General features: G+C 39.5%; 1 protein-coding gene across 8 annotated transcripts in view; it reads left to right on the forward strand.

The window, feature by feature from the left end:
* Positions 1-9,022, forward strand: part of PAG1 (phosphoprotein membrane anchor with glycosphingolipid microdomains 1) — a 110,448-nt gene extending 101,426 nt beyond the window's left edge. For all 8 annotated transcript variants that reach the window (XM_039702977.1, XM_039702985.1, XM_039702978.1 and 5 more), the window contains one exon: positions 276-9,022. In XM_039702977.1, the coding sequence (XP_039558911.1) occupies positions 276-626 (351 nt within the window). In that variant the 3' untranslated portion in view covers positions 627-9,022. The remainder of the gene's footprint in view (positions 1-275) is intronic.
* The last annotated feature ends 4,040 nt before the right edge of the window (positions 9,023-13,062 follow it).

Below are 13,062 nucleotides of genomic sequence, written 5' to 3' on the forward strand. Positions count from 1 at the left end.
TTAAATTCAAGGAAGTTTTACATTTATAAACTTATTTTATAAAGCATTCTCTTTTTTGAAAGAAAACCGATCTATAAATGCATGCTAGAAAAGGAAGGATATGTAAGAAATAGTTGGGGTTTTTTTCCAAGGGAAAAATCATATCCTTTTAGAATGGGTATCTTTTCATCAGAAGAGCCTGTCTTTTCTTAAATAACCAACATCCTTGTAGTACAAGGGTACAGGCTGCTGCACAATGCCATGCTCCATACTCAGCAGGTATCTCCTTTTCCCAGATCTCAGCCATGTACTCATCGGTGAGTAAGCCGGGACAGGCCATCAAGGCACTGGATTCTCCTTACACCTGCATTCAAGAAATTGTATCTCAGAGGTCCCCGTCTGTTTGCAGTGGCCTCTATGCAAGTGTGAAGGACTTTGAAAACACCCTAAATTCCACCTCAGTGCCTCAGTCAGCAGACAGACCAAACGGGGAGCTGGAGCCGGACTATGAAGCCATCCAGGCAGTGAGCCAAGAGGAAGAGAGGACCTTGTCGGTGCCTACCACAAACCACACTGCTCTTTCAGGAGAGAACGACTACGAGAGCATAGGGGACTTGCAGCACCACAGGGAATTCACCAGGCTTTAACTACTCCAGCAGCAGATTTCCCCACTGTTATTTTCAAAGGACAAGTGAAACGTGGAGAGGGAAGTGCTTTTCCTATGGAACACAAGTTGTGAAGCAGCAATGTACATTTCAGCTGGGGTGTGATACCTGCTGGTTTTTCTGGGTGGTGGATCAAGGCTCATGGGAAAGGGTACGTCAGATCAGAAAGATGACCAGGAAAATGTAAAGGTTTCTTTATTGTTATTAGCTCCAAGGCAAACGTAATTTGGGAAGGAGTGCCATGCTTGTCGTCCTGACAGGATTACGTACCAAAAAGACTACCTTTACACAAAACTAGCTTCTCATTTTAAGAGATTATTTTATGTAATTTTCTTCAAAGTGTTTTTCAAGCATAATTTTTCATTCAAGTTTTGGCATCTGCAATGTTGAGCAAACCACAGATAATTGTACCTCAACTCAGACTTACTCTGCGGGGCTGGGGAAGATGCACTCACTTCTGTGTCTTTTGGGGAGCTCTGTCCACCTTCCCTGCAACTAAAGTGCAAACAACAGTAGTTCACAAGGGACTGACTCCAAATGTACTTGAATTAACTCTGCTGGCTTTTTCTTTTCTTTTTTTTTTAATGTCAAGGGCTGTAGAATATGACTTGCAGTATTTGAGATGTGTACTGGTATTTGTAGGGGTTTTGTTTGATTATTTGTGAAATATCCCTTTGAAATGGCAATGGTCACTCTTAGTATTCTTGCACTGTTTCCCTCAAATAGACATAAACACCTGCACATACACATCCCAGACCATTGTCATGTTGCAAAACTTGTGCAATTGAATGCACTGGCATAATGTATAATCTGACCTTAGTAGTATTGAGTAATATTTTTTTTGCAGAATTTTGCCCTTTTAAAAGACTTAACTATTTTAATGTTTGTCTAGTTTCTTATATAGGAAAAAGTATGTACTGTGTTAAGTGGGTAATACTTTTTTTTTTTTAACAACATATTTTTCATCTTCAAAGTTTTTGTAGATTGACTTACTGGGGTTTGTAACAGGAGGAATCCCATTCTTTATTTGGGCTGGGTTTTGGTTTTTTTATTTTTTTCCTATTTCAAAAGTAGATAAATGAAAATTATCTACTGGGGTTGTTTTGTTGACTTTTTCTGTCTCCTTGAGCAGGGAAATGGAATATGCCTTGCTGTTTTTAAGCTAAAATAATGGAGTCTATGTAAAAGAACACTGCCACAGGGCAAAAAAGAGGCAAAAGAGACAGTGAGATTTAGTCAGGCATAGCCACTAGTCCTCCTTGTTCTTCTGCTAAAAGGAGCAGGAGGGCAATCAAGACCTACTAGGGCCTCTGACAAACAGTTTGAAAGCCACTGGCTTTTCAAAAATGCTGAGTTATTCTGTTACTGTGAAAAACAAGGTACAGTGCTCGGATGAAATAAGCAGGTACTGGATTGCTACCTTTTTTCTTCAAGAATAATACAATAAATAGTACAATGGTACAAGAATAGTCCAACAGTAAAGAACAAGCATTGTGTGACATGCATGTGCACATATCCCCATGTATATAAGCATACACTTGTAATTTGGACACAAGTATAAGTTGTAGTCCAAGCTTGGCAACATTCACGTACGTACTATCTGGCATGTGCTTGAAGAGCAGTTTATTTTTAATTCAAAATAAACAGTACATGAACTGAGGTTGGCTTATTCTGTAGTAAACAAAACAGGTTTAATTTCAGCTCAGTTGGTACTGGGTTTTGAAGGTTGAGCCCTTCTCGGATGCTTGGTCAGTTCTCAACATGACTTGGTACTATAAAGAGCAAACATAGATCTGGTTACACACATTTATTAGAAATAGCTTCATAACTGAGAGAAGTGTGCTGATTTACAGGCTTTGCCTGCAAGTAGTACAGCTCTGAGGAGCAGTGCAGTTGTGCAGTCAACCTCTGCCCACAGGGTGGTTCAAACTTCGTGGATCCTGACCTTGTGCAGCAGTGCAGCACACTCAATCTATGACTCTCTTCCCTGGAGGAGAAGCAGTTCAGACCACTCTACATCCATCCTGTTCTTGACCATGCTGCCATGTTTTGACAGCTGCAGCAAACCCTTTGCTTCCACTACAGTGCTTTTCTAGGATGACTGTGGTTCTACTTTCTGGAGTTTTTCCTTTTATAAAAGTTTTTGTTTCTGTTTCCTTGAATGTGAATTCACCTTTGAATGTTCTCTCCTCCTACTTCACACTGTTTAAGGCCAAAGATAAGATGCACCATGTTTCAGAAGACTTGTTGTGCTAAGTCTGGAGAACCTCTTCTGTCTTCAACTATGTGTTTGCTGTCTGTTCCTTGCTCAGGGGTACCAGTTTATATATGTAGTCCTCAGTCTGACTCTTGCAGCTTAGTGGCAGGCATACCTCAACTCCTGAAATTCCCAAATACATCTCAAGATGTAGTTATCCCTTTACATGGATGACTGCTTTTGGAGAATCAGTAGGAACATGGGGTTTGTCAGGTTCACTAGATTCAATTTCAAGACCAATTCAAAGATATCTTGAGACAATGTCAGTTGAAAGCAAAGAATAGCACAGAATTCTTGATTGTAAATTTTAAGGTGCAAAAGAAGAAAACCAAACATCACTCTAGAAATACCCCCATTGAGACCAGCAGGTCAGAGGATGGTGGAGAATTGTCCAGTCATTCTGTTTTTCATAGCCAGATCAGAAATGTTGCTTTGTAGGAAGGGACACAAGTCTTTCTGTCCTTTCTTTCACCTGTCTGACAACTGCTCCTGAAACCCCCTAGACTTCCCTTTTACACAGTGAAAGAAAAATTGTCCTCCCCCTCTCTTCTTTCTTTCGTTTCTGTTTTTAACCCATCTCATACAGCCTTGCACTGGGAGCTGGTGCCATGTCTGCAGTGCTGCAGTGGCACATTCCTTCCTCTTTAACTTACTTTCAGGCTGGTCACAACCTTTTAATGGTTCATCAGACCTCAGTCTCATGGAGAAGCTATTCACATTTTGAATTGCTGCTTTCAGGACGTGTACCTGCCCTCAGTCTTGAGACCCACACACACTGGACTTAAAAGCTGCAAAAAATAATTACCCTCCTGAACAAGGATGTGTGGGGGAGTCCATAACTCCCCTGCATAATCTCCATTATGTAGTTTAATGCTAAATGAAAATGTTTTAGAATTCAGTCCAAGGTTGGCAAGTGAGTTTTTACATTTCTTGACAAAGAATCAAGGTGCTGGTTTAGTTCCCTCTTTCCATATGTAATACCTGTTCCTTTATGGCTGTTGTCAATGCTTCCTTTTCATTAATATATTTGATAGAAAGATTTTTCCAGCAGTAATCCCCAAAGAGATTAATCTGTCAAGAAAAGGGAGTCTCTTCTACTTGTCTCTTTACTGCTGTTTTTAACTCTTTCACCATATCCCTAAATAAAATGTCAGCATCCAAAATGAAGTATTTGTTATCTTGTGATATTTTCTGGGGAAACTTCACAGTCTATTTCTTTGCCTCCTTTTTTTAGCACAACTGTACAATAAAATCTCTCATCAAATTGCCACGGTAAGGCCAACCGTGCAGTAATATGTGTATAACTGCAGTAGTGAAAAGATCTTTTTGATTTCCCTCTGGGAACTGGCAGAAAACAGGAAATGCAGTTCAGACAACTTTTCCATGAATCTGTGTCTCCTATGAGAGTTGTTCTTACCATGTACCTGAACCAGTGCTAATCCAATATGTAAACCAGTCATCCAGTTCATGAGTGTAGAATAACTTTCTCAGTCAGAGAGAGAAATAAATTCTTTGCAGATACCTGTAGCATGGGCATGTATCTAATTATCAGATCAGTTATAGTGCCTTTTCTACAAAGTAGCTAGTACTTCCATACTCTTTTCCACACTGTATGTGGTTTAACTCAGAAGTACACAGGGACAAACCCAACATTTACTTGTCCCAACTTGGAAACATCTTTATAGAGACACATTTAGTGTACTGGACCTCAGTCAGCCCTACCTACAATAGCAATAGTCACAAACATCCACTAAAAAGCCCAGTAATGTAGCTATGATGACTAAGCTTTGCAATAAGAATTATCAGTCTTCTTTTGAAGAACCTAGGTTTTACAATAGTGAGCATTCAGGGAGGTGGTGTTCATGTCAGCTGTGAACAATTTGTTGCTTCAGTCTTTCTATTAATATAAATTCCAGGCTTGCTTACATGTAGCAGGATCCATGGAGTGACAGATGAGTAGGCGTGGGGATTCATATTCATGAGTAACCCAGAATTGGGTCATCCCCATAATTTCAACTGGCTGATGACCAGCTGCCTTGTTCTCTAAGCCCTCATCTATCTACCGTGCCTTCAAGGAATCCATCCTGCAGGGCTGCATGCTTCCCCATGGCTCCCTGAGCAGCTCCTGTCCGCTGTTTTGAACACAATTCCGTGTATGCGGTGCTCTCAGTTCAACCTTTCAATGGTGCTTTCACAAGATGCTGGATAAATGGTTTGCATGTGTAAGTCTGTGACACAGAGTGCTCTCTCTGGTACTGTCTGCTTTCCAGAACTGCATGTTAACTGTGCTACTCTTGACTACAAAAGGTGACAGTGCTGCCCTGTCTCTCGCTCATCTCACTCAGCCAGGGTGGAGTCACCCCATGTGACAGCCCTGCCTAGGCTGGGACACAGGTGTTTAAAAGCAGCCATTCAAGGCCAAGTGACTTGGCTTGGAAGCAGCTAGAGACAGAACTCTCATCCGTGCACTGTGGGGCTGCAAACATCGCAGCCCAGCTCAAGGACTTTTTTTTTCTGTCTCCTATTGTGCATATACATTTGTTTGCCACATGACTGTAAGAAATCTGTTTCTGTATCAAACATTTTAATTTGAACCACACTCCAATGAGGGGCTCTTGCTCTTGGGCAAATAACCAGTTATTCCAGATGAGTTTTATTTTTTGAGGTTGAAGTATGCCTGAATAAGGCTTTTACATGCCTCACAAGTAATTTGGTGTGGCAGTCTGCTGCAAAACAGAAGAATGCAGAAAGATGCTTAGCCTGACAGGTGCTCCTTTGGTGGTGTGCTGAAGACTTTCAAGGACAGGTCTCTTCCTGGGAGCAGGGAACATAATTACTGTTAATACAATTTCATATCCTGGTGCTGAAGTTGATTTGTAGCATCTCTTTGGGAAGGTGGTGGCTGAAGTCATTGCCAGAGCAAAGTGCCTAAAAATATGGATGTTTCTGTAAAGGTAAAGATGCTCACTGTTTTTGCACAGCCACTAGATTACTGTATGTGGTGCTCTCTTGCCATACACATTCCTAAATATTGGCTGGCTTTCATTTGTGGTGTTTATTGTTATAATAGCACAGTCTGATAAGGGTTTTGTCTCTGCAAATTCATTGGCTAATTTTAACTAGCATGTGTTTGTACAGAAAATACAATTATTTTTTTTTTCATTTAGAAAGCAGGTATGTCATTTCCTATACTTTATGATAATGCAACAATTGGCTCAGATTATTTATAAGGTATGTAAGTAACTTCAGAATGCTTCATTTGGGATTTCAGAACGCCTCCTGTTCACTACAAAACAATATAACCTTTTAATCTTGCTATATTGAGTAGGGGGCTGAAATACTACAAATCCTTTTACTATAAAAAAAAAAGGAGACAATTCTGATTTCAATTCCTAATATCTAAAAATAGAACAATTTTAACTCATATTTTAACTTTCAGCATAGGTGGGATTTGGACTACCCTCTTATTTATGGAACTGCTCTTCCCCACTATGTTCACCTGTCACCACCTGAGAATCTCTTTTGTCCTTAGTGAAATATGACAGTTGTACAGAGGGCACAGAAACTGCACGACATTAACACTCCTGAACGGGACCTTTTCAATGTGCCTGTGAGACTCAGAAGCCTGGACTTCAGTCTGATGTTTTGAGGTACTCACATCCCATCTGGAGGACATCTGTGGGGGTCTTCACTTTCTTTCCAGGCAAGAAATTCTGTAGCTTGCAAGCACTCACATGACAGTTAAAGACACACGTAAGATGTGAAGTGTCACAATGTTTAAATGCATTAAAGAGACATCTAAGAGCACAAGAACCTGCTTTCTCACATGTCTGAGGATACTGGAATTTGCTCTTTGTATCTGAGACTGAGAAAGGTCACATAACCAGTCTCCTCAGAACATCCTACCGGCAGACAGCTCTTTGAAATGAGCCACTGTGGTGGCTCCTGAGTTTCTGCATGTACCAACTTCATGATTTCTAGCAGCGCTCATCTCATCTCATCTCATCTCATCTCATCTCATCTCATCTCATCTCATCTCATCTCATCTCATCTCATCGTCTCATCGTCTCATCTCATCATCCCATCTCACCTCATCTCTGTGGCAATGACTATTTAGGAATGGCCCTTTGCTTCACAGTCCCAACCCCTTTAACTTAAGAAAGGGGATGTGAGCTGCTTCTCCTCAGTCTGACCAGTCTTTCTAGATGAAAGTGTGATGAGAGCCCACATTCAGAACCACAAAAGAGCATTCACTGTCAGGTACAGCCCACAGCAGCAGCTAGGAAGAAAAGTAAAGTAACAATAGCTAAGTTTCATTTGCACTTCCCCGGTCCCACAGACAACCTGTTTTGAAAAGATTTTTAAGGTAGAAAAGGTTAAAGGGAGGGGGTGCTGAGTCTCACAAAAGATGGATAACTTTGTTTATTCTTCTCAGTATTCCCTATACAAAGAGAGGCAAGATCAAGCCATGACCACCCGACCATGATGCAGCTGGATTATCTTTTACCAAGCCTCCATATCAACAGAATGGAAATTAATAAATTCTAAATACATGTTTTTGTTCTGTTAGAGACCCAACATGGACAAATGTAAATGCACTAAAATAAGCACCATGTGTAGATCTGGACTTGCATGATATGGGGATTTTAGCAAGAAATAAAACCAAAACCCATACTAATAAAAAACCCAACCCTAACTGGATTACTTTATTTAAATAGAATTCTTTGCATGAGCCAAGGCTGCAGGATTGGGCCCTAAGAGTTCAGAAGTTTGGTTTAGTGATACGTACTTTCGTTTGTATTTTCAGTGAAATGTATTTTCTTTTTTTTATATTAGTGATATGACTTCCATAAAAACAACAAAAAATAGTCAGTTATAGGTATAATTATGTCTAATAGCTAATTATTAAAATCGTGTCTCAGTAAGAGTCACTTAAAATTGGGTGCTATATGAGCTTCACTATAAAATTGCTTTATATATGGAACACTGCATACTAAGAACATAGTGCATAAGAATATGTAAATACAGACATTGTTTATTTTATCCATTGTTTTATAATGGAAAAAATACGTGTTGCTGGAATATCTCCCAGCAAAGTTCTCTTACACAGTGTTCTAGCAACAAAAAGTGTTTTCTGGACAACTATTTACGTCTCTGATCACTGACACAGAACTGCAAAACATCCTCAAAACAGTATGAGCTTGTGCAAAGACAAGCTTAGGACTGTCCTGGCTATCTTAAAGTGGATATAGTGGAATATCCTGTGAAGTTCAGCTCTGTGGGCAGTGGGAACAGCTCAGTGATTCAATGACTCTGCCACATACACAATGCATGGAGTCAATGCATGCAGACTTCTGAGATGGCAATAGCTAAGGCTTGTTTGCTACATGAAGAGTTATTTGGCTTGCTACCTGTTTGAAATCAAATGCTTTAATCAACATCACTGCAAACACTGGAATACTGTAGTTTTGCAGAATGTATGTTCTATAAATTGTAGTTTAACTGTAATTGCAGGGCTTATCCTACTGTTAGAGCAGTTCACATCCAACACTAAATTGCATTTTGTAAATTAACAAATGCCATTGAATTCCTCTCAATATTTTGTAATAGTATACACAAGTTTATGTCATTTAGTCATACCTTTGTTCCAAGAATTCTCATCAGACATTTCTATAGCCAATTCAGCTGAAAGCACAGTAGGCAATTATGGTTATTTACTGTAAATGTAGAAAGTTTTATGTAAATATTTCTGGGGGAAAAATGCTACATGAACATATGAAGCAGTTATCTAAAAGTAAGAACATAGGTGAATAATAAAAAATACAGGTTTTATTTATGTACAGTAGCATCCTAATAGTTACTTGTTTATATGCAGAAAAAAAAAATCATATGATTCTGTACTGTATTCTCTGAAAGCATTTAAAAGAGGCTCTGCCATTTTCTCTGGTTATTATATTTGCAAATAACTCAAATTCATTGGAAATCCATGTAAATTATGTCAAATGGGAAACATGTTACATTGCAATGAAATTAATTTAATTCAAAAATCCTGGCAAAATTCATTGGATTAAAATCTATATATAAATTCAATAGACAGACAGAATAAACCACAATAAATAAGCCTTGTCTTTTGTTTTAGTGGTTGGTTGGTCAGTTTTTATCTGTGCTTCTTTTTGTTTTTTTCTTAACAAATGTATTATTCAGTCCTTGAAGTCACTTCATCCTGCAGGTCTTAAAACCTGCATTATTTTATAGAATTCTGTTTGTTCTGGGAATTTTGTGCTGATTTCATTATCTGACAAGAACTACTAAGACTTCTCTGTGATATATAGCTCCTTGCTCCTCCCAAAGCCACAGTCCTGCCAAGATTCAAGCATGCACACAACAGCACCAACTTTAAGTTGTCTCTGACTAAAGCAGGGACTGCCATGAATAGTGGCACTATGCTCTTTAATGCAGGTAAGAATATTGGGTTTGAGCCTTTCAAAGCTGTGCAGCTTTCAGCATTTTTAAACTTGCAATTACCAGCCCTATGGATTATCCTCTGAAATTGCTGTGGCATTTGATTCCTTTTCCTTTGTTATAGATGCTCTCTAGGTAATGTTCCCCATCCATTTGCTGCACTGCTCTGTCAGTAGCAAGACTCATTTGTGTAGAAATACTTTTAAGAGCATCCTGAAGCATTTCAGAGGCAGATGACTTAGGACCACTGCTGAATATGTAATACAGATTCTGCTTGTAAGTCTAACACAAAGAAATGTCATTTTTAAGCATGTCACTGGAACAAGGCTCCTTTGTACACTAGGGCATGAGGCTAATTTTAGGTTTTACCTAACCTTTTGGGTCTTGCACTCTCCATGACTTGCACCTTCCTCCTCATTATCTTTAATTACAGATAGGAAAAGGGCAGCTTTACCCACTTAGTACAATACTAAGTAGTTACTGATTAACAAGTTCCTGGAAAATTCACAGTGCAAACAGGGAGTAGTTGCACCAAGCTAGGAGACTGAAGAAATTAGACAAGTAGTATCTGTTCATTGTCAAAGTGATGGCTTTTTAATGTTTAATCTGGGTAAGTATATTTTAATAATCAAAAGATACAAGGTTTTGGGTCAAATAGAGAATTTGTAAAAATAAGGAATATTTCATGTGCAAAATCATTCAGGATCTGATAAGTGCAAAAGAAGATTGCTTTTTCCTGAACATTTGTTCATGGGCCAGGAAGCTGCAAATTATGCAATTTGATATAAATTTTGTATTAAGTAACTGTTGAATATTATCCAATACAGGCTGATCTTTTGGGGGAAAAAAGCGCATGCAGTATTATTATCAAGAGAACTGTTTCACGGATTTTTTTTTTTCTAAGTCTTCATTCTGAACAATTGCTATCAGCCATAAAATTGCTCTATTACTATGGTTAGCTTCATGTTTGAGGCCAACCACATAGAACTATAAATGTGGCTGGTTGAAATATTGAACAGTTTTCCCAGATTCTGGCTAATCATATAGCTGCGTGGAGACACTTGGGAACAGAAAGTGCAAGCATCTTTGTTCTCCATAAGCTTTGACATCACTTAAAAGTAAAGCTTTAACCTGACAGGAGGTTGGTGTGGAGTCAGGAGTATACTGCAGTGACACCTGGTGTTTAAAGCAGAATTAGTCCCTGTGAAGTGTGGCTGACAATTTACTTTTAATTGGGTACATATTCACTCAAAGACTCCCAGTTCATCCTGTGTTCATGGAGCATAGCATTATGTTGAACTACAAAGCATTGGAGCTAAAGAGTGGCTTGACATTGCTTCGTAGAAAATGTGTCTGACAGATTTGTTTCAAAAGCCCAAAACTACAGTGACATGATCTTCCTAGCACTGTAGCTGGCAAGATACTTCAGCACTACTTCTTCTCAGTTGGCTATTACATAAATGAGATTGACCTTTCGTATAACTCACACGACTGGAATTTCTGTGCAGCCTTTGTGGAAGGACTGATAGGCAAGAACAGAGAACTGTCAGTTCAGGCAGAAAACAGGGATCCTGTGTGTGTCGTGGTGCTAGAAAGCATATTAGAGCTACAATAGATTATTCTGAAACAGCTCCTGCTAAAGAGCCTATTGACCAAAGCAGTCAAGATCTGCATATTTACAGATGTGACTGAAATGGCATGTAAATCCCATTATCAGTTAATGTAATTAAGGATGATTAGGATAATGTAATATAATTCATTATCATATCATTATTATTAATTATTATTCAGGATTTCAGTTTGCCACAAGATGAAATAAAAAATAAGATCTGGTTGCAATCTCTAATTTGGACTGATGAACTATTTTTATTATGCAAAGGTTTGTGTCACCTATTTCAAAAACCACATACATGCTCCACATTTATGTAGTTAATCTTAAAATCTGGCAAGGACTAAACTCTAAGGCTAGCATTCTGGTTTTCCTTTATGCCACAAAATTCTGTTAAGGGGTCGGCTGAGCTACAAAAGTCATATTATCCTAAAAGTCACTGGTTTTTTCTTTCCTTTATTTTAAATTATGGGAGCCTATAAAAACAAGCAAATAAACATGAACCTGAACTTTGTGAGGCTGCACTAAGGCTGCATGTCAACCAGCAGAGAGCCAAGCCTTGTCCAGCAGATACTTGAAGGCTGGCACTCAAACTAGCATTCAGAGGTCTTCCTAATTTCTCACCTGCAGCTTATTTTCAGCAGCAAAGTACAAAGGGAAAAAAAAAGGGTCTGGGCAAAATGAAGTCTGGATGGGTTCTGAAGGAAGCAAACAGCTGCTGCTCCAATCAGTGGAATGAATTTGCAACCCAGCACCAGAACCACCTCTGTGCTGTTTCCAGGTTAGAGAGCTGAGGCTGTCACAGACTGGAGAAGAGGGTTACCAGTAGCTTGTCATTAAAACACATAGTTCCTCGAGTACTCCTTCAGGTAATTTTGGAAGATAGGAGTGACATTTGCTTTCCCCCCAGTTTTCATGCACCTCTCCAAGTCATCATGATCATCCAAAGATAATCAAAATGCAATGACATGAGCCAGCTTCCTCAGCATTTTTGGGTGCATCCCACTGGGGTCCATGTCCAGTTTGCTTAAGTATTCTGTAACCTGAGTCTCTTCCACCTCACTTAAGTGTTCTTTCAAACTTTCCCCCTGTCTCCAGGTCCTTGGATTGCTGAGGGTAGGTTTTTCTAGTAGAGACTGAGGTGAAGAAGGCATTCAGTACCTCGGCCTTTTCTGTGTCCTGTGTCACCAGGGCCCCTGCCACCTTCAGCAGCAGCAGGTACACATTTTCCCTAGTCCTCCTTTTGTGACTGATTTAATTACAGACAGCCTTCTTGTTGCCTTTGACACCCCTCACCAGATTTAATTCTGGTTGGTCTTTGCCTTTTCTGTGTTTTGCCCTCTTGGACAGCATCTCTATATCCTTCACAGGTCTCCTGTCCCTACTTTCACCTTCTATATACTTCATTTTTGTGTTCTAATCTTGCCAGAAGCTCCTTGTTCATCCATGCAGGTCTCCTGGCATTTTTGCCTGACTTCCTGTTCCTTAAGATGGACCCCTGTTGACCTTGGAGGAGGTGAAGCTTAAATATCAATCAGCTTTCTTGGATCCCTCCAAAGCCTTTGGACTCTTTCAAGCAGATACCATAGAGCCACCTCATTCACCAAATAAGAGGATTTTTGGGGAAAAGGAGTATTGTGACCTTATTTGCAATGACTTTAGTTGCTGGATGAGGTGTGGGGTTTTTGCCCACAGAAACTGTCTCAGTAGGTGTAAGCATAAAAATTAGCACAAACCTGTATGGAGTATGTGAAGGTATTTGTAAATCTGAGGTTTCTTTCCCTCCAGATTTTGCAGCTTAGGTAACAGTTGAAGGTTTGGTACATGATTGAAAGGTGTTGATTGCCACTTGTCTGTGACATGTCTGCAGCTGACACTGATAAGTGGAAGAATAAGATGACAAGGATCCCGACCTTTATAATTTGCAGCTAAAATACTCATTGGGCAGATGAGTGCAAAGAGATGAGTGGGAGTAAAGTCCATTCTCTGCTGTTCATTGTAATAATTTTTTTATGATGCTCTAAACAGTGAGATTACTTTTTTTCCATGGCTCCCACATTCCCACTAGGTCCTCCTGGTTTCATCTGCAG

Source organism: Passer montanus, unplaced genomic scaffold (genome assembly GCF_014805655.1).
Source record: "Passer montanus isolate IOZ18808 unplaced genomic scaffold, ASM1480565v1 scaffold16, whole genome shotgun sequence".
Taxonomy (NCBI): domain Eukaryota; kingdom Metazoa; phylum Chordata; class Aves; order Passeriformes; family Passeridae; genus Passer; species Passer montanus.